The 20,251-nt window shown below is 54.6% G+C and overlaps 1 protein-coding gene across 3 annotated transcripts in view; it reads right to left on the bottom strand.

Moving 5' to 3' along the window:
- Positions 1-1,791: 1,791 nt before the first annotated feature.
- The window catches only part of PRKCA (protein kinase C alpha), a 354,328-nt gene continuing 335,868 nt past the window's right edge, over positions 1,792-20,251 (bottom strand). For 2 of the 3 annotated variants that reach the window (XM_016143695.2, XM_036222156.1), the window contains 2 exons: positions 19,864-20,004; positions 1,792-8,410 (listed from right to left, as the gene is read on the bottom strand). In XM_016143695.2, the coding sequence (XP_015999181.1) occupies positions 8,246-8,410; positions 19,864-20,004 (306 nt within the window). In that variant the 3' untranslated portion in view covers positions 1,792-8,245. Of the gene's footprint in view, positions 8,411-16,727; positions 20,005-20,251 lie in introns of those variants that run through there. The other variant, XM_016143694.2, reaches the window with a different exon arrangement.

Consider the following 20,251-nt stretch of genomic DNA (forward strand, 5'->3'; position numbering starts at 1 on the left):
GGCAGTCTGGTTTACCCTCCCCGCCTGGTGCGCAGCTGCTCTCTCTCTGTGAACACTGAATTTCTATGTACAGAACATCCATCTTCAGTCAGCTGGAGGTCCCCACACACCTCCAGTCAGTCCTGTTCCTTGACTCTGAGGTTGGCTCAATAATTGTCTTCGCACCGGGAATCCCCTAATCAGCTTTCACAGGGCCTCTTTTCTCAAAAAGACTGACAGACAAAAAACCTAGGGCCGGTCCTGTGTTGCAGCTCCACCCTCTCTGGTCGGATGGGGACAAGGGCCGAGGTTTCCCCGCCTCGTAAGGAGAGCTCGCCCTTCTTTCGTGGGAGCCTCTAATGCTTCGGATTCACGCGTTTAACCCTCACCATAGTCCAGTGAGGTAGGCACCATTCGAGACAAGGAAACCGAGGCACGGAGAGGCACAAATGGCTCACTCCTGATCAAACAATTACTAAGTGGGAGACTAGGCAGTGTGGCTGCAGTTTTGCTCTTAATTGCCACCCAGGCTGCCTCTCTGGAGATGGACGAGGGATGAAGGGGTGCGAGGGGGAGGAGCCGCCGGCCGTCGCTGTGTGCGAAGGAGGTGGGCATGCGCGCATGCCGGGACCTCGGCAAGGACGTGGGCGTTCGCGGGAGGAGGGGTATGTGCCCGTGAGTGCAGAGGCCACGTCCAGCTGAACGACCTTCAGAGCTGACTCGGCACTGGCTGCCGGCCCAGCCAGTGGCTCCCTTATAAGTCGTATTAGGTGTGTGGGACAGAGGGACAGACTCCTGGGCACAGCTGGGCAGCTGCGATCCCAACACTGGTGTTTTATCAAGTCCTGATGGGACTTCCTGTCCACCTCCTGATGCTCGGGTCATGCTCTTGGCCTCCGCAGGGCCAGGAGCACCAGCCACATTTGATCTTGCTGAGGCCGCTGCCCTTGGTAATCCACTAGGTGAGTTGGAAGCAGACCCTGGGGACAGGGACCGAAGCACAGGCAGGTTTGGGTGCGGAACACGCTGGGCGGCCTGGGAGGTGCAGGACTGCGGTCTGTGGGTGAGGAGTAAGCCGTGAGCACAAGGCGAGAGCCGTCCCCAAGAAGGGGCGAGGAAGCAAGAAAGATGAACTTGGCCCAGGCCGACTTGTGCTGTTAGTAGGGCTATTTTGTCGTTATTGCTTTTCCATTCTTTTTGAGGCTAATTCCCTAAAGAGTGCTGAGCTTTAAGATACTGGGAATGCTGGAACGTTCCCTGTGTCCCTGTTTGAAAATTCCCCCCTCCCCTTTTCCACCCATGAGTAAACACAGGACGAGGGCTGCTGACCCTAGAAGCAGTGACAGTCCTGAAGCCGAGTCTACGGTGCAGCCAACAGGATGTGTGAAAATATCTGTTTCTGGAGGAAAAGCTCCCGAGATGTGAGCTGAATTGCGCCTGAAATCCTCCTCCCAGTGGAAGAAGGGCATAGTCCGGCACGGGATGGGGCCCCCACCGGCGGCCGTGTGTCCCCCGTGATTTGGCGGCGTGAGCACGTGAGCCGCGTGCAGGGAGTCGGTGCCGGTGCCTGGCACGACTGTCCCCGCGCGGTGCTCCCGGAACGGCTGCTGAATGAACGAACAACGAACGAACGAATGCATGACCTACCACTACTTTATCCCAGGGGCTGAGTTTCCACTCCAAGCGTAGCGTATTTTAAGAAGGGCAAAAGTGAACTTAAATGGAATGTGTGTGCGCTGTGCGTCCAGATGCTCGGGGACGAGCGCCTGAACAATCACCGCAGCGCCACAAAGGAATGCGAATGAGACCAGGTACGCTAAGGAATGATCATTATGTTTATTCATACACACTTAATTCATGTATCTAACAAAGCTTATCATGCAAACAAAGATTAGAGGTCGTACGGATTGAGGAAAGCAAAGCAGTAATTTATACATTCATCTCGCCCGCTATAAACCGAATGTTATTTGACAGCTGAATGGCCTCTAGGTTTTGTTGGTAAGTACTGATACAGAACAAAAGACCTCGACCTCCACCTCTTCTCCTCCCTCCTTCATACACATCGGGGGTCTTACGCCGCGTTTTTCCATGAGTGATTTAAACAAGGCATGTCCTCCACATACACACACAAAACGTTAATGTAGCAAAAGCAATGGTTTCAAATGTTTCTGACCATCTATAAAAGTTATTCTGAAAGACCCTAATAGAAGGGCTACGAGGTGAATTATTAGACCATTTAGACTTAAAAAGAATAACCGCCTTCATGTATGGTTTTTGAACAGTCCATTAATTCCCTCAAGAAAAGAATCACATTCTTCCAGGAAGAGTATCAACAAAAACCTATGAACAATCACAGGAATAAATACTCCTAAAGCAGAGGAGACAAAGACACAGTTGTTTAATCAGAAAATGCGAAGCCACCTTTTGTCTTATTTTAGAAAAAGAGGTTCTTATAAAGGGGACTCAGTACTTATTTTCTGAAAAGTAGGGTTCTGTCTACTCGCATGAGACATTAGGTCTGGACCAGGCGCCCGCAGGCACGCTTGCTGTTGCCTCTTCTTTCTTGGGGATAATAATGTATTTCCGAATTGCCCAGTGGGCAACATCCTTGTAGGGCATCTCTGAACTTTCACTGAGTGTGAGAGACATAGGCACCCCCTCCCCCCACCGCCACCCCGGGGACTGAAGATAGAGCTGAGGACGTGCCCGCCCCCTCCCACACCAGAGGTGGTCACGGAGCCTCGCCGAGCAGATAAAAGGGCAGCAGGGACCCCCGAGAAGGCTGTCCTAGGGCTGCATTTGGAAGGGGGATGGGACAATAAACCACCTTTCCTACGGTCTGAACATTTCTAGACCTTAGATGGTTGTCTCCAGTGTCTACTGAAAATACGGAGGGCACCTGTCTGCCGCTTGACTTTCCCCTGAACTTCCGGTCATTCTGATGAGGACTCCGGACCCCACCAGCAGGGCAAAGTCCTGCAGTGGGAGTGCAGGTCAGGGGCGCTCCAGCTGGCCCCTGCCCAGGCTCCACGCGATGGGGATCTTATCAAATTATCAGAAGTTTTAGTTTAAAAACTCATTTTAAAAGGATTATTAAAGTTCTCTATAAAAAAGTACAAATAGCCCAGTATATCCGGTTGTTCTATTGGAATGAACAAATTCATTTCTTCCTTAAGGTTTAAAAAGTCGTCTTTGGAAGGTGTGGGCCTTAGTGGACGGTCATTTGTAAGGCTGTTTGATGGCTGAGTTTGACCTGCACGGCTATGAACTGACACCTGATCGCGCAGGTCAGAGGCGCAGGGATCCTGGCCATTCACGTCGAACCTCCCCTACACAGTCCCTGACATTCCAGAACTGAACAGAATGGTGGCTGACACCATTTCCAGGTGACCGCCTTCAGGCCTGAATAACTCGGGCGACCTTTCCCCACGTTCTGTATCTTCGAACAGAAATATGCAGCATCCCCTAGATTCGCTGCATCGGCCCAAATGGGAAACGACAGAAACGTTTCGGGTCTTCTATCGTTCATTCAAAGGAGGCCGGCCACTCAAGGAAAATGCTTTAGAAACACATTTCCCCAAACTCCCTGTCACGCTAGCGCGCAGCCGCGAACACCCGGAGTGTCCCTTCCCCTCACGCTGCCGTGCCTTCGCCGCTCCTGTGACCCTCGTGGTCATCGCCCTCTGGGTCCCTGGCCCAGTGTCCATTTCACGATCGTGACTGGGGGGTGGCAGGCACCTCCTGCCTTCGCTGCGTTTAAAGAAACAGGGAACGGCATGATGCTCGCACAAGAAATAGGTGACTCCGCAAGACCAAAGCGAGAAAACGACTGTCAGGTGGTGTGGCCTTTCTGAGGCTTTTTAGAAACCTGCGCCTCTCACTTCCCCTGCCCCCTCTTCAGCACAGACAAAACTCTCACATTTCCCTTGCTGAGTGGAGTCAGGTGGGAACTGCAGGGCTGGCAGTTTTCCCTACCTCTCCATCCAGCCCGGGCTGTCATTAACGCTCAGCAGAAAGCTGCAGAGGAAAACGGGTGGGAATCTCCTGGCTTCCGGGGCACATGGATGATTTGGCTCAGCCCAGAGCGCTTTGAGCCACCTCTGCGTAGGGAGGGAAGGGGGCTTCTAGCAGCTGGTGAGGATGCTGCTGGCATTTGGTAGACGTTTTCTGAGGACTAGGCGGTATCCCTGGCAACAAACTCGCTCTCAAGGACCAGCAGGCGGTGATTTTCGCCTGCACCAAAAAATCTCCGATGGAAAGCCGCTGGAAAGGGCAGGAGCTTCCTTGCTAGGATGCCCTCCCCTGCCCCTCCCTCCTGGCTTCCTCCTGCTGCAAGCCTCCTTCCCGGCACACTCGAACCCTGCTCTTCGCCGAATACCTTACCCACTTCTGCCTCCGCTGACCTCTTCCTTCTCAGAATGTCAGTGGGTGGCTTCTCTCGGGGTCTGCACGCCCATTCCAGCAAGTCACCGTGCTCTGCTAATGACCTGATGGCTCCGCGAGGTGCTCGGCAGTCATTTGCTGGTTTGCATTAATCTTGGTCTTTCACAAACTTTCAACGCACCATCTCAGGTCACGCTTCCAGAGAGCTCTCAAACCTCTGATTTCCTACCAAAATTCCTAATAAGAAAGCCTTATAAGAAAAGACAGTGATTCTGCCTCAACTCGTACAGGTCACGGGGAGGAGAGCGAAGTAGATAGATGTGTTGATGAGCCATCATTTCGGTCCTCAGGGGTCTCGCGTCAACTTTCTGAGTTAGTTCTTGCCTCGAGTGAACCCCGCCTTTAACCACTGAGGACTGCCCCTGGCAGCACACTCCAGATCCTTCCATTCAAAGACGCCAAGCGCTGACAGCCCACTGGCTTGCAGCCTCAGAGGGAGGACCCGCAGAAGCAGCCGCCACCATCCAAGGGAAAATGAGGCAAGGCAATTTGATGGCCTTTCGGAGTCACAGACCGGCGAGGCCGGTGGAGACTCAGACTGTGCTAGATTCTGCTGGGGGCGTGGACAGACAGTGCTGGTGACAAGGGGTGTACTCAGGGACCAGAACGTCCTGGAGTCCCCCAGTCACCTGACCCTTCGAGGTGTCCTTCTCATTCCAGCCTCTAACGGGGCTGCTGCGGTAAAAACAGCAGTCCCTTCCTTGTGCTTTTATTTCAGACAATGGCCTCAAAGTGGGACGATGCCAGAGACTTTTATAATACGTCGACGCTGTGGCCGGAGTTTTGTTACTGGTCACCCACGTGCCTTATTCTTTCAGCAACAACCATTCTGAGCTGCCAGAATCTTTTGAGCATCAGCCTTTACCTCACTTCGGCACATAGCACAGCACCAAACAGGCTACATCACGACAACGCCTCGCCAGGCCCTGGTTTTGTACTGCTCCCCCCGCCTAAGTTTGTCCTTGAGCCCGCTCTGTCCCTCAGGCAAAGTGCTGGGCCCCACGGACAGGAAATTTTCTTTGAAAATGTCAGTCACACGTTCTGAAAGAATACCAAGCCGGCTGAGATGCTAAATACGTTTCCTAGAGAAATATAATTTGGAAATGCGTCGGCTGTCAAAAGGGGAAGCCTGCTGGCCTAGCACAGACAGGCGGCGTGCGGCTCGGGAGCGAATGGCCCGCAACCCACGTGTGCTTCTCTGGGACTCTGTGCCCTTCTGGGGCTCGGCTGGGCACCTGCTGCTGCTCCGTTCTGGGGCATGGTGACTGGCTCTTTTGTCTCTCAGGCTCTTTCTATAAATTGGTCCCTTTTCTATCAGACCGAACGAGGTGCACCTGGGGAAGAAATGTTCCCACGACGTGCACTGACCAGCAGGACCGCAGCTGTGTGTGTGCTGGGTACCCTTGGGAGTTCTGAAGTCTACAGTCCATCAGAGATGGCAGAGGAAGACCTTCTTCTCTGGTCTGACCCATTCCCTACCCATCTCTGCCTCCCATCGGGGGTTCCCGGGACAGGCTGGCTCTCTCATCCCAAAGCCCCCTCTGTGGTCACATGTTACATAAATTTCAGGCAAAGAGCCAGAATAAAATCGAGGAGGCACTTAACTGGAAGATGCTTTTGGAGAAGAAGGGGAAACAAAGCAGCTTTCTGGAAGGACCGCTAGCAGCTTCCATCTTGAACATTCTTCCTGTCGTAGGAGACTGGCTCCTCTGAGGACCCTGAGTGAGGACGCTGTCTCACCACCGAAGTGCTTCTTACAAGGCTGCAAAGGCTGGTTCTAGCAACCGCTGGAAGAGAATCTGTAGCCGCTAAGAGGAGTCTGCTCAGAGCTCCGGGGGCGGCCGTGCGCAGGGGGCTGCGGACGGTTGGCCTCGTGAAGTCTGTACGTGCGGGAACAAACGAGCGAGCAGGTCCTGTCAGGGGCAGCCAGCTGGACAGCACGCTCCCGGCGTGTCCACACACACACGGATCGGGAAGGACGCCTTCCCGTCCTACCCCCTGCCCCCCGTCGCTAACGGTAACAAGGCTGAAAGGAAGGAAAATACAAAGACCGACCGAAGCCCAGGGGCGGCGACGGCACACGTCTGCGCAAACGAGCCACACTGGAGTCACAGGCTTCCCGCTGTCCCCAAGAGGAAGAGTGGCACAGGAACCGGGGCGGGAGGTGCCGTGAGGAAGCTGAGAGAGACTCTCCCCTCCAAAATAATCCCCCAAAACTTCTGTTTGCGAGTAGAATCAGATATTTAGACATGTGTGTGTGTGTGTGTGTATGCCTAATTAATCATGTAAATTAGCCATTCATTTCTGAAATTAGATCTATGCTAAAAAAAATTAATATCTCCAATACAGCGCCCACGTGCGGGGCACGCAGGGGGTGGGGGGAGGGGAGAGGAAGCATGGCGGCAAAGAGTTAAACTGAAACCTAATCATACAAGGGTAGAAACGAGAGCCTTCACAAACATAGCACGATTGTGTCTTATAAAATTATTATAATACTCTCTTTATACTTGATACGATTATATCAATAATATAGATTCACTTGTTATTCAGGTTTATTATAAACATGCAAAATTCATTGCATGATGCATTTGCAAAACATATGAAAATCCTTCTCGCAGGAAAACATCTTTGAGCTGATATGTATCCAGGTTTCCTGATTCGACAGGTCCAGGTGTGTCATTCAACATGAACTAGAAGTGGGAACCAAAACCATGTTGGTTTTCATCCCGAAGGGGATGTCAAGGGCCAGAGACGGGAGGGAGCTCCATCGGCAGGGACTTATACTAGAATCAACGCTTTAAGTTTCTGTACACCGTACTCTCATCAACGACACTGCGGCCTATTAAATAAATAAGTACAAAAGGGGGTGGGGCGTACACTTCAGCTTCTCAGGAAGTAGGTAGCAAAATATTCGTGTGTGGGGGCGGCGGGGGGGGGGGAGGGGGTTGGCTAACAACACTGGCGAGTAGTGGCATGATTGCTGATGGCACCCTGGGTCACAGAATAATCTCCCAGAGATCGAAGTGGACAAACGTACGCACTGGTTTCTCCTTGATCTGAAACGATTTCGTGTGCTCATTTAGCAAAGTCCTTAGAAGATTTGGCCTCTTAAAAAAAGAAATGCAAGGATCAAGACAGGTATCAGCCAAGTAGGGTACAAGATGACAGATTCACCGAACACTCGTCTGAGGTTTTCTTTCTCTCTCTTTTTTTTTTAAACTGGTAACCACCGGATGATGATGGGGTATGACTGTCAACGTCTGGGAACAGGGAGCTTGCACACGGCATCCGGCATCCGGGCCCCTGGGGTTCTAGGAACTGTTTCCGCTGCGGCGGGGGACAGAAGCGATGGGGGTACGGAAGCCCACCCACCCTGACCCCGCCTGGCTCACTCTCTGGGCGCCTTGGGTGGAGAGGTGTCCAGCCCACTGCGCTGGGGGGCAAATTCATTTCCACATCTCTGGTGGGGGGTTGGGGATCCTGATGGTGAAAATCCGACAGCCAGAGGATACGGAAAATATATCAAATCGTACCAAAAAGGGGGCAAGAGTCTGTTTACTTTCTACAGCCAGAGGTGACTTCTACATGATTAAACTGGACACTGTACATTATCATCTTCCACTAAGATAATGTTCTTGGTTGTAAGAGAGAGGCCCTGAACAAGTTGGTCGCATTCGGACTAATAACCCTACAATTTTCAGGCCTCCGTCTGGAACAAGGAACAAGGCTGTGGCCTTAAAATTTTAGGGTTAAGGATCATTTCCCGCTGCTGGGGAGGGGGGTACTGGGGGCTGGGGAGGCGTTTGTTCTGGTTGGTGGAGTTTCATACTGCGCTCTGTAAGATGGGGTGCACGAACTGGGGGTTGACGTACGAGAACCCTTCGAAATCGGACTGATCTATGTTAGCAATGACCAGCTGGTCAGGAGGTGTTAGGACAGGCTGCCCTCGTGTGAAGAACTTGTCAAAGTTTTCTGCTCCTTTGCCACACTGCGGAGAAAAAAAAAGAACAGGAAGGAAAGGTCAGTAAGGCTGTAGAAAACACGGAGGCTACTGTCCCAGAGCACTCTGCAGGTGGCCGATGGCCTGGGGGGCGGGGGGCGGGGCTGGTTAGGCGGGAGAATTTGGGAGGACTTGCAGGCCTACTGGGTTCAAAAGCCAGGCACAGCGAACAACAAACAACAACGGAGACTCACTCAGTTGTAAATCTTCATTCAAACACCCCAGACTGAAACCCTAGGCAGAAATGCATTGTTGACGGTAAGGGAGTAACCAGGCGACTGCTCCATTTATTCCCTTTCCATTTCGCAGAGCAAGCGAGGCTATGAGCATGGCTGCCACACGCACGGACCGCCGGCCACGGTTCCACGTCGGAAGGCCAGGACGCCCGGTGGGAATGCAGGTGGACGGCCGTGGACGGCCGTGGATGGCCGTGGTCGGCCGTGGACGGCCGCGGACGGCCAGGCGGAGATTCTTCTTCTCTTCCCACAAGGGGATGGTCTCAAAACCTCATCTCCTAAATTCGTCTTTAACCCGCGCTGGGGTAGGAATGGTGGCAAAGTTGGGACATTCACCCTGGGGCCCGGCTGGACTTCGGCATGTCTAGACAGATCTGGTCAACTGGCAGACGGGTGGACAGGGGAGTTCATTAGCAGGGTGGCCTCAGGCTGGCGGTGTGCCCTGGTGCGGGGCGGGGCAACGGCCAAGCCTCGCCGTCTGTCTTGGGGAGTTCTCGCCTGCAGGTCCAGCCGGGCGCCCAACGCGGATGGGGCTGCAGGCGGGGCTGCCCCCGGCAGAGGCTCTGAGAAACACAGCAGCTCACGCGCCGCTGCCCGCAGCCCGGACCCACAGACGGAAAAAGGCCGTTCTCACTTTCCCAGCCACCCCGAAGGGCTGTGGCCTGTTGACGCCCCCGGGATCCCGAGGTGGGGGGGGGCGGACTCCGAGACAGGGGGCGTTGGGAGGTGCCCTGGAGATGCAAATCACGATACTCCCTGGAGATGCAAATCATGATACTCCACAAGTCGCGAATGGTCCCCCTTCTACCTGCGGACGCCATAGAGTGACATGAATTAACTCTGAGTTAACGGACATTTTAAACTAACCAGGCATCCCTGGGTCTTTCGGAGGATGGCGCTAGGTCACCTGGGAAGCGGGGTCCATCCCGTTTCCCCACCTGTAAACGGGAGCACACCTGGCCGCTCCGGAGGTTAGACGTGCAGCGTTTGGCGCACGACTCGGCTGGCGGCGGGTGTGCCACACACCTGCGGCGATTCTCGTAAGGCCAGTCCGGCCGCGTGGGCCGTCCTTTCTCACCCGCGCCCCCACATCTCTCCCCCACCTTCTAGAAGGTTTCCTTGGGAACCCAGTTCCACTATGCTTTGTTCCCCCTCCTCTCATGGACGAAGCAGGGTTCACGGACACCTCCTGGGCCCCGCCGCGGTGGGAAGCGCGCCATAAACTCAGCGTGAGCGCTTCGCCACAGGCGGCTTTCCTTTCTGGGTTGTTGTCATTTCCGTAAGTCGCCACCTGCTCTTAACCGGAGGCGGATCAGACCAGGGACTGGCGGGTGGGCACGCAAGGGGCGGGGGCAGGCGGGACGGGGTGAGGGGCGGGGCATGGTTCGGGGCCCTTCTGCGGAGGCCACACACACTACCTGTCCTGCTCATTACGCAGAGTCTGCCCCCCTGTTCCCAAGGGGGCTTTTCCTCCGAGGAGCACAGTCAGCGGAAGCGGGGTCTGCAGGTGGCACCGCCTACAGACACAGCGCCGCGCTGCGGATGCCGGTGGCCTCCACCAGGGGTGGGTCTGCACCCGCCGCGCCCCGCCCTCGGGGACGTCTGGCAACGCCTGCTTTTGTTTTGGTGGCCGAGACTTGGGCAGGGGTTGCTACTGGCATCTAGTGGGTAGAGGTCGGGGACGCTGTTACAGGTCCTGCAGGGCATAGGACCGCCCCCGACGGCAAAGAACTGTCGGTCCGAAATGTTACCTGCGCTACTGTTGAGAAACCTGGGATGTACCGAAACGGTAACGCAAGGCTGAGTTGGTCCTAAGGTCAAGGGCGAGGCCAAACGAGGAGCTCAGGCAAGAGCAGCCCTACGGGAAAGCAAGGAAGGAAGGAGCCGCGGAAGCCCAAGGCGAATGTCCTGTCAGTGTGCGTCACAGCCTCCGTGGAGTTGGCTTTGAGACCGTCCTTTGGGAACCCGATTAATCAATACCCAGTCAACTGACTGGACCGTGGGTGCTCCCTTAACAAGAGATCATTGGCATTTCTTTTGCAGTTCACTAACCGAGAGAAGGAAAACAAGAAGGAATTCCAGGAAAAGATATAAAAGGAGGTGGTCTCTGAAAGGAAGAGGAAGGCAAGCCCAGGTAAGAAGACCCTCTCCTGGTGGAGAACTGTCTGTCCAGCTCTACATCTGTCCAGCCGCACAGAAATGGCATTTGCAGGAATACCATCCTGATGGCACTCACGGATCGTCTTCCAAAGGGAAGTTCCAAAACACATGACTTAACTGCCACAGAAAAGTAAAAACAAACACTTCCCCAAAGATGACCAAACCAAAAAAAAAAAACAAAAAAAAACAACTAAAAAAAAGTTTCTAAGATCAAAAAGGGGACCATGGAAACGTCAACACTGAGAAGCCTGGGGATGGGGACGGATGGTCCAGGACATCAAATCCGAAAGCTGCTGTCCAGAGGAGGGTTACTCCTGAGGGCTGCCCTGGCGTGGACAGCCAGGGACTGTGACATGTGGGCCGGAAGCCCTCACTGCTAACGCCTCCCGCTAGGACTGCCCCGAGGGCTACGCCAAGGGGCAGTGGCAGGGACCAGGCCAGCCCAGGCCGGTGGCAAGGCCGCCCGACACCAGACGCCCCTTCCTCTTCTTCCTCCTTCTAAATCCTGTTGGACTTTCCCTGATCCCAAAGAAATCGCACATTAGCAGACAAAGGCCTTTCTTAAACCTGTTCCCGCAGGCCGAGGGACGGGAGGCTGGGACGGGTGGGGTGTGGGGGCACGGAGGGGGGAGGGCAGGCCGGGCCTGAGATGCATACAAGGTCCGGGACGCGGAAGGGGTTTGTGCCGAGGGAAATCATGCCGAGAGAAGTCGCTTTCCCCCCATAAGGGGTGGCGAGTGGCAAAGGGGGCACAACTATTCTTACCACAGGTTCAGTCCTGCAAGAAACCACTAATCTTTTCCACCGTGGAGGGTCTCTTAATGCTTTAAAAATGAACCCACCGCAACTCTTAGCGAGATTGGGCCTGGAAACAGACAATTTCCTTTCAATCGAATTGGAGAAGACCTTGAACTACTTATTTTTTGAGACGGCTGTGTGGAGAATGATGACTATTCTCACATTCACCTACTGAGAAGGATCATGAAAGTCAACTTTTTTTTTTTTTTTTTTTGGATCCCTGGGAGAGAAGACAAACAATGGCTTCCATAAGCTACTGTGTTTTTAAGGGAAAGAAAAGACTCTTCCCACCACCTGTGAGCCAACCCTGTTCATAACCATCATCTCGTGGACCAGGGGCCTCAGGTGCCATCCTGGATCCGAGAGCGAGTAAGAGGAGGCAGAGACGGAGGCTCGGGGGGCACCCAGTGGTACCCGTGAACGTGTGAATGAGCATGTGAGAGCGTGCTGTCATGAGTGAAAAGTCGAGCTGGCCATACGGCAGTGCTCCTCGGGATGAGGTGGGAATGGCCACTGGAAGGGCAGCCTGCACCACGGTCTGTGACAACGGGCGGGTTGTCCACGGCCTCATGGCTGTAGGCCACTTGACGGCACACAGGAGCTAAAGGCAGCCTTTACGACTGGAGAGCAAACCTCCTTGGCTGAGCATGCACCGTCTCCAGCTCCCAGGGCCGCCTGTGCCTTTCACCAGATGAGGCTTTTTAACATCTGGGATGTAATGCGCCACACAACTGGTGTGGGGCAAAGGTGGAGGGGGAGAGGTGGCCGCACCCAAGGACAGGTGGATGAAGGACCCGACCAGGCTGTTAAAAGCCCAAGGTATGGTTGTGGGTAACTCACTGCACCTCTTTGTAAAAGCAGAAATGGCGATGTGAAAATCCACCTTTCACGGCTGTCGTGAGGCTCGGAGGAGCGAGTGTGTGCGCCACCCTTTCTAAACGATCAGGAGTGACACGGACCCAAAGGTCCAGCACGAGCAGCGGGCTCCCGGCCCGTGAGCAGCGTGAGAGCCCTACGCGAGGCCTGAACGAACGCCACTAACAACTGGCCTCGCTTCCTGACCTCTGGGTCCAGCACTGAGCTCCTTTCTCGTTCTGACATTCCTACCCATTTGGTAAAAATCATTAATTAACAAAATGAAATCGGGCGCGGCAACGATGAGACAAGGCACAGAAAGAGGACGGCCTGGGTGGAATTTGGGGTGGCGGTGCTGCCCGCCCAGAGCCCCACGCGACACACGGGCCACTCACAGCCCTTTGCATGCCGTCTGACGGCCGTAGGGGGCGGGCAGCGCCTGGCTGTGGAGGTGGGCTGCTCAGCTCTGACTCTTACCTGGGAGGGGCCACTGAGAGTGAGCCACACCTGTGCTGGTCTCGATTCTGTCCTTTACCTTGGCGTCTCAGTCATGTAGAGCATAACCCGGGGGGGTCGCTGGCGCGGGGAATTAGGGGGCAGTGTGAGTAGCGCGAAAACATCTCCATTACAAAGCGAATCCAAACAAAACCGGGAGGAGCAGGGAGAGCCCGTGGCAGGGAGCAGGAAGGAAGCCGGTCCAGGGGGGGAGGCGGAGCGTCTGTGACAACAGAGCAACAGAGGCGGCTGGAGGCGCTCTGTCGGGTGGGGAGGGGGGGACCGCCAGCCACATTTCCAGTCCCGGTTCCGGAGCGGGGCTGACCGAGCGCTTTGCGTGGTCCCGGCGGGGCGCGTTAGTAAGGGAACCGCCAGCGTCTGCACGTGGTTGAGCGCTGCCTCGATGTCATCGAACAACCAGCGGCAGCAGCATGTGGGCGCGTCCTGCCCTGGGCCCCCCGGGGGGTCCCGGGCACCGGCGGCACCGCACGTCTGCCCCTCGCTGGGGTCGGCATGCTCAGGGGGAGGGTCCATGCACGGCCCACACAAGCGCGGCACACGCTGAGGGTTAAAGAGTGAGGTTAGCTTGCTCGCTTAGTCACCCGAGGTTCTGGAAACGTGCTCACCGAAGGCCTGGATGACCACTGAAGCCAGTGCGTTTTGGTACAGAAAGTCTGGAGGACAAGAACGGACAGGGGAGAGTGTTTGGGAAAACGGTCAGAGCCTGGCCTCGGAACCCGAGATCGGAGAGGCCCGCGGGGAGGACGCCACAGACCCGCGCGAGCTGGCGGGGAAGCCCCAGCGTGCAGGGGACGCGAGTCGCAGCGCCGAGCGCGTGGCGGGACCCCGCCTGCGCAGACGTGCACGCGCACGCGGCGCTCTGGACAGTTCCAGAAACCACGGTGAACGGCGGGGCGGCCAGGTGGGGAGGGGGAGAGAGTGTCTGCTCATTAACTAGCCTCCTCTACTGCTTGTCTCTTTCGCCACCTAGAGCTAGCATTTTAATAACTTAAAAAAAAGGAATTAGGACCTCCTTCACCTCCTGCCAACATCACCTGCGGCGAGAGCGTGGAGACAGGCTTTGGTTTCTCGGACAACATTAAGCAGGACTTGTCTCCCCTGTCACCTTAGGAAGGAACAGTTCCGGTGCAGAGGGAGCGGTTTCACCGATGGGTTTTCTGATAGACACAGGCGCGAGGGCACAGGTTCGGTGAGTGGATTCTTGTGGGTGCCAGAGTCGCGTGTGTGATGGGGGCCGAGCTTCCGGCGTATCCTGCACTGTGTTCTACGGAATAAAAACATACACTCTTTTCGGTCTTTGTTTTTTTTTTTTTTGTTTTTTTTCCCTTTTGGTCTTGATGCGAATGGCCAGCTTTAGACGACTGAAGGTTCCTTTTCCAAGACAGGTTGTTGTAATCACCATTGTTATCCCAGGCCTCTGTTTCGACTTGTGGATTCACACAGCTCGAGGCACACGGGGTCTGCATTTACCTTGTCGCTCACCACCGAAGCTCCCTGAGGCTTGCCACGGAGCTACTCATTATTTATATTGATCGTTATCTTAAACGTCTCATTTCTTCCCATTTCTCTTTCAAGCAGAAATGTATTTGGGAGAGTGGTTCTTAATGAATAGAAAGACTATTTGCCTCTCCCCGGGCAGGAGATGGTGTCTCGGGCTGGTTTAAAGGCTTAAATCAAATCTAGGTACACCGTGATGTAGCAGACTCTGGTCTCCAAAGGTTGATTGGTGTTCACACGTTGTCGGTGAAGCCTCCCGAGTTTTGAGAATCTCCATTTTAATTAGTATCACTGCTTCCGGTTCCACTGAAAGGCCAAGAGAAGGACCCTCCTCGCTACCTGAGACCTGATTAGACGCCGCCCAGGGCTGCCTGTGGTCTGATCAGCTGGACAGCTGCCCCTCCGTGCCAATAACTTTTCAGAGCGACGATGAGAAGAACAAAGCACCATGAGATGTCCTTAGTTTTAGGAAACACACATGGACTTTTTTAGGTGTAAAGAGGCATTATGGCTGTCACTCTCAAATGATTCAGGAAAAAAACAAAAACAAAATGTGTACGTGTGTCTGTACCCACACACACGCTCGGACGCAGAGCAAAAATGGTAAAGCGAGTGTGGTAAAAAAAGGTGAACGTTTAGGGCATTTGGGTAACAGGACTACGGCAACTCTTCCATTTATTTTTGCGACTCTCCTCCACCCCTGCCATCAGGAATTATTTCCAAAGAAATTCAAAAGAACTCAAAAGGCGCTCTGCACCGCACTTTGCTAAGTCGGCCACCGTCGATCTCTCTCCGAGCGAGCCGGTGACACCGTGAAATGAAGGCCGTCGGGGCGGCCGGGGGAACGGACGAGGCCGCGTGTTCCCGCCCAGGCAGCCCCGACGGCTGCTCTCAGCGGGCTCGTGTCTTCGGCTCTTGCCGCAAGGCTGACAACGTCCCGATGAAAGTTATTATTATTTATTTTTCTGTCGGACCGCTTTTGGCCTGCCCGTGAACTAGCCGTTCGGCTCCCCGGTGCCAGTGGACGGAATTCGAAAATGAAGAATCAATTCATTTTCCGCTGCCAATGTTTGTAGAGGCTGCTATTTATCATGGGCAGGATGAATGGAAACTTGAAGGCTGTTCCAGGGCGTTTTATTCACATGAATAATGAATGAGGATAAAAGCCTGCAAAATTCAAAGCGACACCAGATCAGAAAACGGGGCTGTGCGGGTGTGCCTCGGCGGGCATGCCGCAGGGACGAAGGCTCGGGCCTCTTATTTTTCAGGCGAAGCAGGAAGAAAGAGCTTCCTCTCCCTCTGTGAGTCCTCGGGGGGCCTAGGCCACGTCCTCGTTGACCTGATGCCTGGGGAGGTGGCCGGGACCCTCTCATTTCTCCCTCAGAAACTGAATATTGATCTTGTCAGGGGTGATTTAAAAATAAACTTAAAAATAAAGCAGACATCCTCTTACACGGGACCTTGCGACTATTCACGAGCCTCTCTTCTGATGATTCGGGGTTCGAGTTCAGGACACCAGCCTCGCGCCGAGCCGACAGCCCCCGTGTCCGTGGGGCAGAGGCCCCTCGGCGCCGTGTTTTCTTGAAGTGGAAAGCGGCTGGCTTCGTGCTTTTCTTCTTCCACGAGGAAGGAGAAAGAGTCACGTGGCTGCCTCACCTCCAGGAGAGCACACAGCACGGCCGTCTCGGTTTGTGCTTTTGTTTTATAGAATAAACCTGGACATGGGGGGTCGCCTCGTCTTCCAGACAGTCACCCTCGTCTTCGCAGCTGCACGTGGTGGGCCGTTTGGGGACACCGGACCCCACGCCCGTGGGCCTCTGTCCGGCAGGTGCGCCCCTCCCGACTTCCACTTCTGAGCCCCCACCTCGGCCACCCTCCAGGGCGATGGCCACAGTCCCCACACCCGACTCTCCGGTCGCTCTCTGCCCTCCGCTCTCCTTTGTGCGTGACCTGCACTGCAGGTCCCGACCTGAAGGTCGCCGTGAGATGCACGGTCCTGTGTGGAGCCTCCTGACGGAGCCGCCGCATCCTGAAAGGCCTTTGGCGGCGGAATGTCACATTCCCCGAGCCACGCCGGTGCGGCTTCAGTGAGTCACTTCGGTAGGCAGGAAAATAAAAAAAAGATGGGGTGCCATGGGAATCCCCAGGCCTCCAGCTAAGCTCCGTGTCTGTCCAAGCAATAGAATTCCTCTACTCCCTTAGGGAAGTCAGTGATTTTGGAATACTCTTTCATTGGAGGTCCTCCCCCCCCCCCCAAATTAAACATTAAAATGAAGATGAGAGTCCCGGGCTCATAAGCACAAATGTGATCCCCGGAAGCACCCTGCAGATAGCTGTGGGTACTTGAAGTCTTACTGCTGGTATTTACGAAAACCAAAGGCTCGATGTCATGAGAGGCAGGAGCGAATGGTCCTTAATCCAGTAGATCTCAGGGAGACTGATTCACCAGCACTTGCTAAAAGAGCATCGAGCAAACTCCAACAGGACAGAGCAGCTCAGTCCGCCAGGGCTGTACACGCTGCTCAGAGGAGAGATGCTCTTTGAAATGGGTTCACTGCACATGTTAAGTAGAAGCTTCTGGCGGCAATATGTTTGCCTTAATTGTTTTCTCAGCAGCGGTGGCTTGGCCGGAGTTGCCGCATCTTAGAAATCACGGAACTGCCTGGCAGAGAACATTCAGCTCTGCATTTTATCTGTAAACGCGTCTGACCTTCTAAATAGCTCTTGGATGCGGGAGCCACACTTTTCACCGAGAAAGATGGGAAAACGACCTCACGGAGTAACTTCCACACGCGGTGTGGACCCCAGCATGCTCTGTCCCCTTGGGGACAGCTGCACTTAGATGGCTTCCTTCTGTGGTCTGTCTGCTCCAGCCCGGCACCAGGAGAACAGAGTGATGCCCTGGAGGCGCCTGAAATGCTCCCTTCACCTGCGATTTAGAGCCAGCTCTGAGGCCGGGTAGGTGGGTGGGTGGCATGGCGCAGGGACCAGGACCTTTCCTGATCTGTGTCTCTGCCCTTGACTCTCGTCTGCTGTGGGACACAAAGTCTGCCGCTCACCCCTACACACCCCCACTGCTGTTCCTGTCTCCCCGCCGGGCCGTCTCCCATCCTCTCGTGATTTTCCGGTTGCTTCCTCGGGTACGCAGGCTCTCCAGCAGCGAGTGGGCTTCCGGCTGGGACGTCTCGCTGTGAGCAGACAGGTCTCTCCCTTCCTCAGCCTGGGCTCTGGCCAAACAGGCCTTTCACACGAGACCTTCGGTTTTAGGGCCTCGGCTGTGATTCCTTCTGCCGGAGTGATTCCTTCTGCCGTCTGTGAGTCCGGGGGCTGCGTCTTCACAGCCAGAGGCGATTTACTGTTTCTTCTCATTTTAACCAGCACTCAGTTAAAAACCAAACAAACAGCAGCACTCGGAGACTGAGTAAAGAAACAAACACAGCTCATGGCTCAACAACGGCCTGTCCTGCGGGACTTTGATTCTGTGAATCGCTATGCCCACAGGGGACAACCGGGAGAAGTCACCTGTTTGCTTTCCCTACAGCTGAGTTTAGGGTTGCAGTAGCCACAAAACGTGGGAGACTATATGCACAGGAACAATTTCTTCTGAAAGTGAGGTGGAATAAAAAGAAAAGATGTGATTTTCGGTGACTTTGCTGCATCCCATCTCTTTCTAGAAAGTGATGGACAAATTTGCTCAACACATCAGAGCAGGGACAATGTGCGTCTCTGTGCTGTTTCTGTAAAGACACTAAGCTGTGTGCAAGGTGCTACTGTAGACCTTTCATGTGTCATTTAAAATGGCTAAAGAAATACCAGAGGAAAAGGAAAATCCCTACCATAAGAGTCTACCGAGACCTTCTATAGTATCGTTTATTGTCGTGTTCACCCCGGCCCTGAAAACCGGGTTTTGCAAACTGAAAGCTGGGGATCGTATGAGAACCCCTGAAATCAGTGCCCAGGACTGGCTGAAGAGAAGGCGGAGTGGCAGAGACATAATGGCCCTGTTTGACATGATGATTCGGGAGAAAGTCAACTGACCTGGTTCATTTTAAGTTTTTCTTCAGTTTGTGCTAAAAATATCTTGGAGAAAGAAAATCAGTGGGCTCACCTCCCCAACACCCCCACCCGGCCGTTTTATTCTTGGAGCAGAGGACACCTGAACACATTTGATGAGGAAACCGCTGCCCTAAGAAGAAAGCTCTGTGCCACGCAGCCAGTAACTCGGCCACCTGGGAGGCTCCCCTCTGTCTGCTCATGGGGCATCCGGCAGAGGAGACAGATTTAAGCTGAACCAATACAGCAGATGTTTCTGGAACTGACCGTGCAAGAAAGCTGCCTTTTGCGGCCTCGAGAGCTGGGGCACTGTGACTGCCCAGCCCTGGCCGGGATGGTGGCGGAGCTGGAGGCGCAGATCCACCCGGCCGTTAGAAAGAGGATGCAGGGACAAGCAGATCCCTGCGGGGGGGGGGGGGGGGAACCGAGAAGGGGCAGGTGGCGTGAGTGAGGAGGCTGACATCATAAAGACTCGCCTTGCCGTTTCTCTCCAGGGGTGTAAACATTAAAAGGGGCAAACACGGGCTGCAACCGGCAGGCAGAGGACGGGCGTACGGCAGGCCGGAGCTGCCGTGACGGCACAGGGGATAAGGACACAGGCCTGGGAGCTGGAACACGAGCGTTTGCATCCTGGTTCCACCAGCTACGCGCTGTGTGTCCGCAGGCGAGTCGCTCCGCCTCTCTGTGCCTCGGCTTCTTCAACTGTCATCGGGGACAACAGTACCTGCCTCGCAGGGTTATGGGGGTTAAACAAACTGACTTGCAAATCGCTGAGACCAGGGCCTGGTACGTAGTGTTTGTTAAATAAATGGGAAAAAAAATAAAAAGGAAAGGGAGTCATATAGGAAGAGTCGGAATATAGGTGTCAAGGACAGGAATGGCGGGCGACACCACACACTCCTTGTGGACTGCACCCAGTACTTGCCAATGAGCTGGCTAGAATTTAGTCACGCTCCTGGCTAACTTCGGCGCAAGGCAAATCCAGGAGTGCTGGAGACAGGTGAGAAGTCGGCCGAGGACTCAGAGCCAGGAATTCCGAGTCCACAAAATCCAAACCCCAAGCAGACCTTCCTTGCTGTTTAATCGGGCTGGTGGGGGGCTCTCTGCAGCCACGCTATTGGACAGCTCTGTGAGGACAGAAGACCCGCACCCGCCTCGCGGCCTGGTCTGCCCTTGCTCGGACCACAGAACCGACGGCAAGGGCAGGCGCTTGCCCTGTGGAGGCCGGGGGTCACTGGCCTCCTCTCTCCAGGAAGGAGGGTGGGTGGGACACCTCCAGGATTGGGGGGACTGGGGCTCAGGAAACGGGCTGCGCCCTTGGCTCACCACTTTGGGCTTGAACGGCGGCTGGATCTCCCTGTTCTCCAGTTTCTCCCAGTCGATCCTCCGGAAGAAGGCGTGTTCTCGCACGTCCCGTTCCCCCTCGGGCCCGCAGCCCAGACGCTTGCCGGGATGTTTGGTCATCAGCTGGAAAGCAGAGGAGAGGGTCTAAGGTACTCCGCGGTGACTACGGTTGGTCATAACGTATTGGGCACTTAAAATTTGCTGAGTAGAACTTAAGCGTTCCTCGTCCAGAAAAAGAATAAAAAATAACTATGTGAGGTGATGGATGTACAAATATGACTGGAAATCCTGTCAAAATGTACAGTCATCCCTGGGTATCTACAGGGGACTGGTTCCAGGACCCCGGAGGACACTAAACTTCGAGGATGCA

This window comes from Rousettus aegyptiacus, unplaced genomic scaffold (assembly GCF_014176215.1).
Source record: "Rousettus aegyptiacus isolate mRouAeg1 unplaced genomic scaffold, mRouAeg1.p scaffold_m13_p_6, whole genome shotgun sequence".
NCBI lineage: Eukaryota > Metazoa > Chordata > Mammalia > Chiroptera > Pteropodidae > Rousettus > Rousettus aegyptiacus.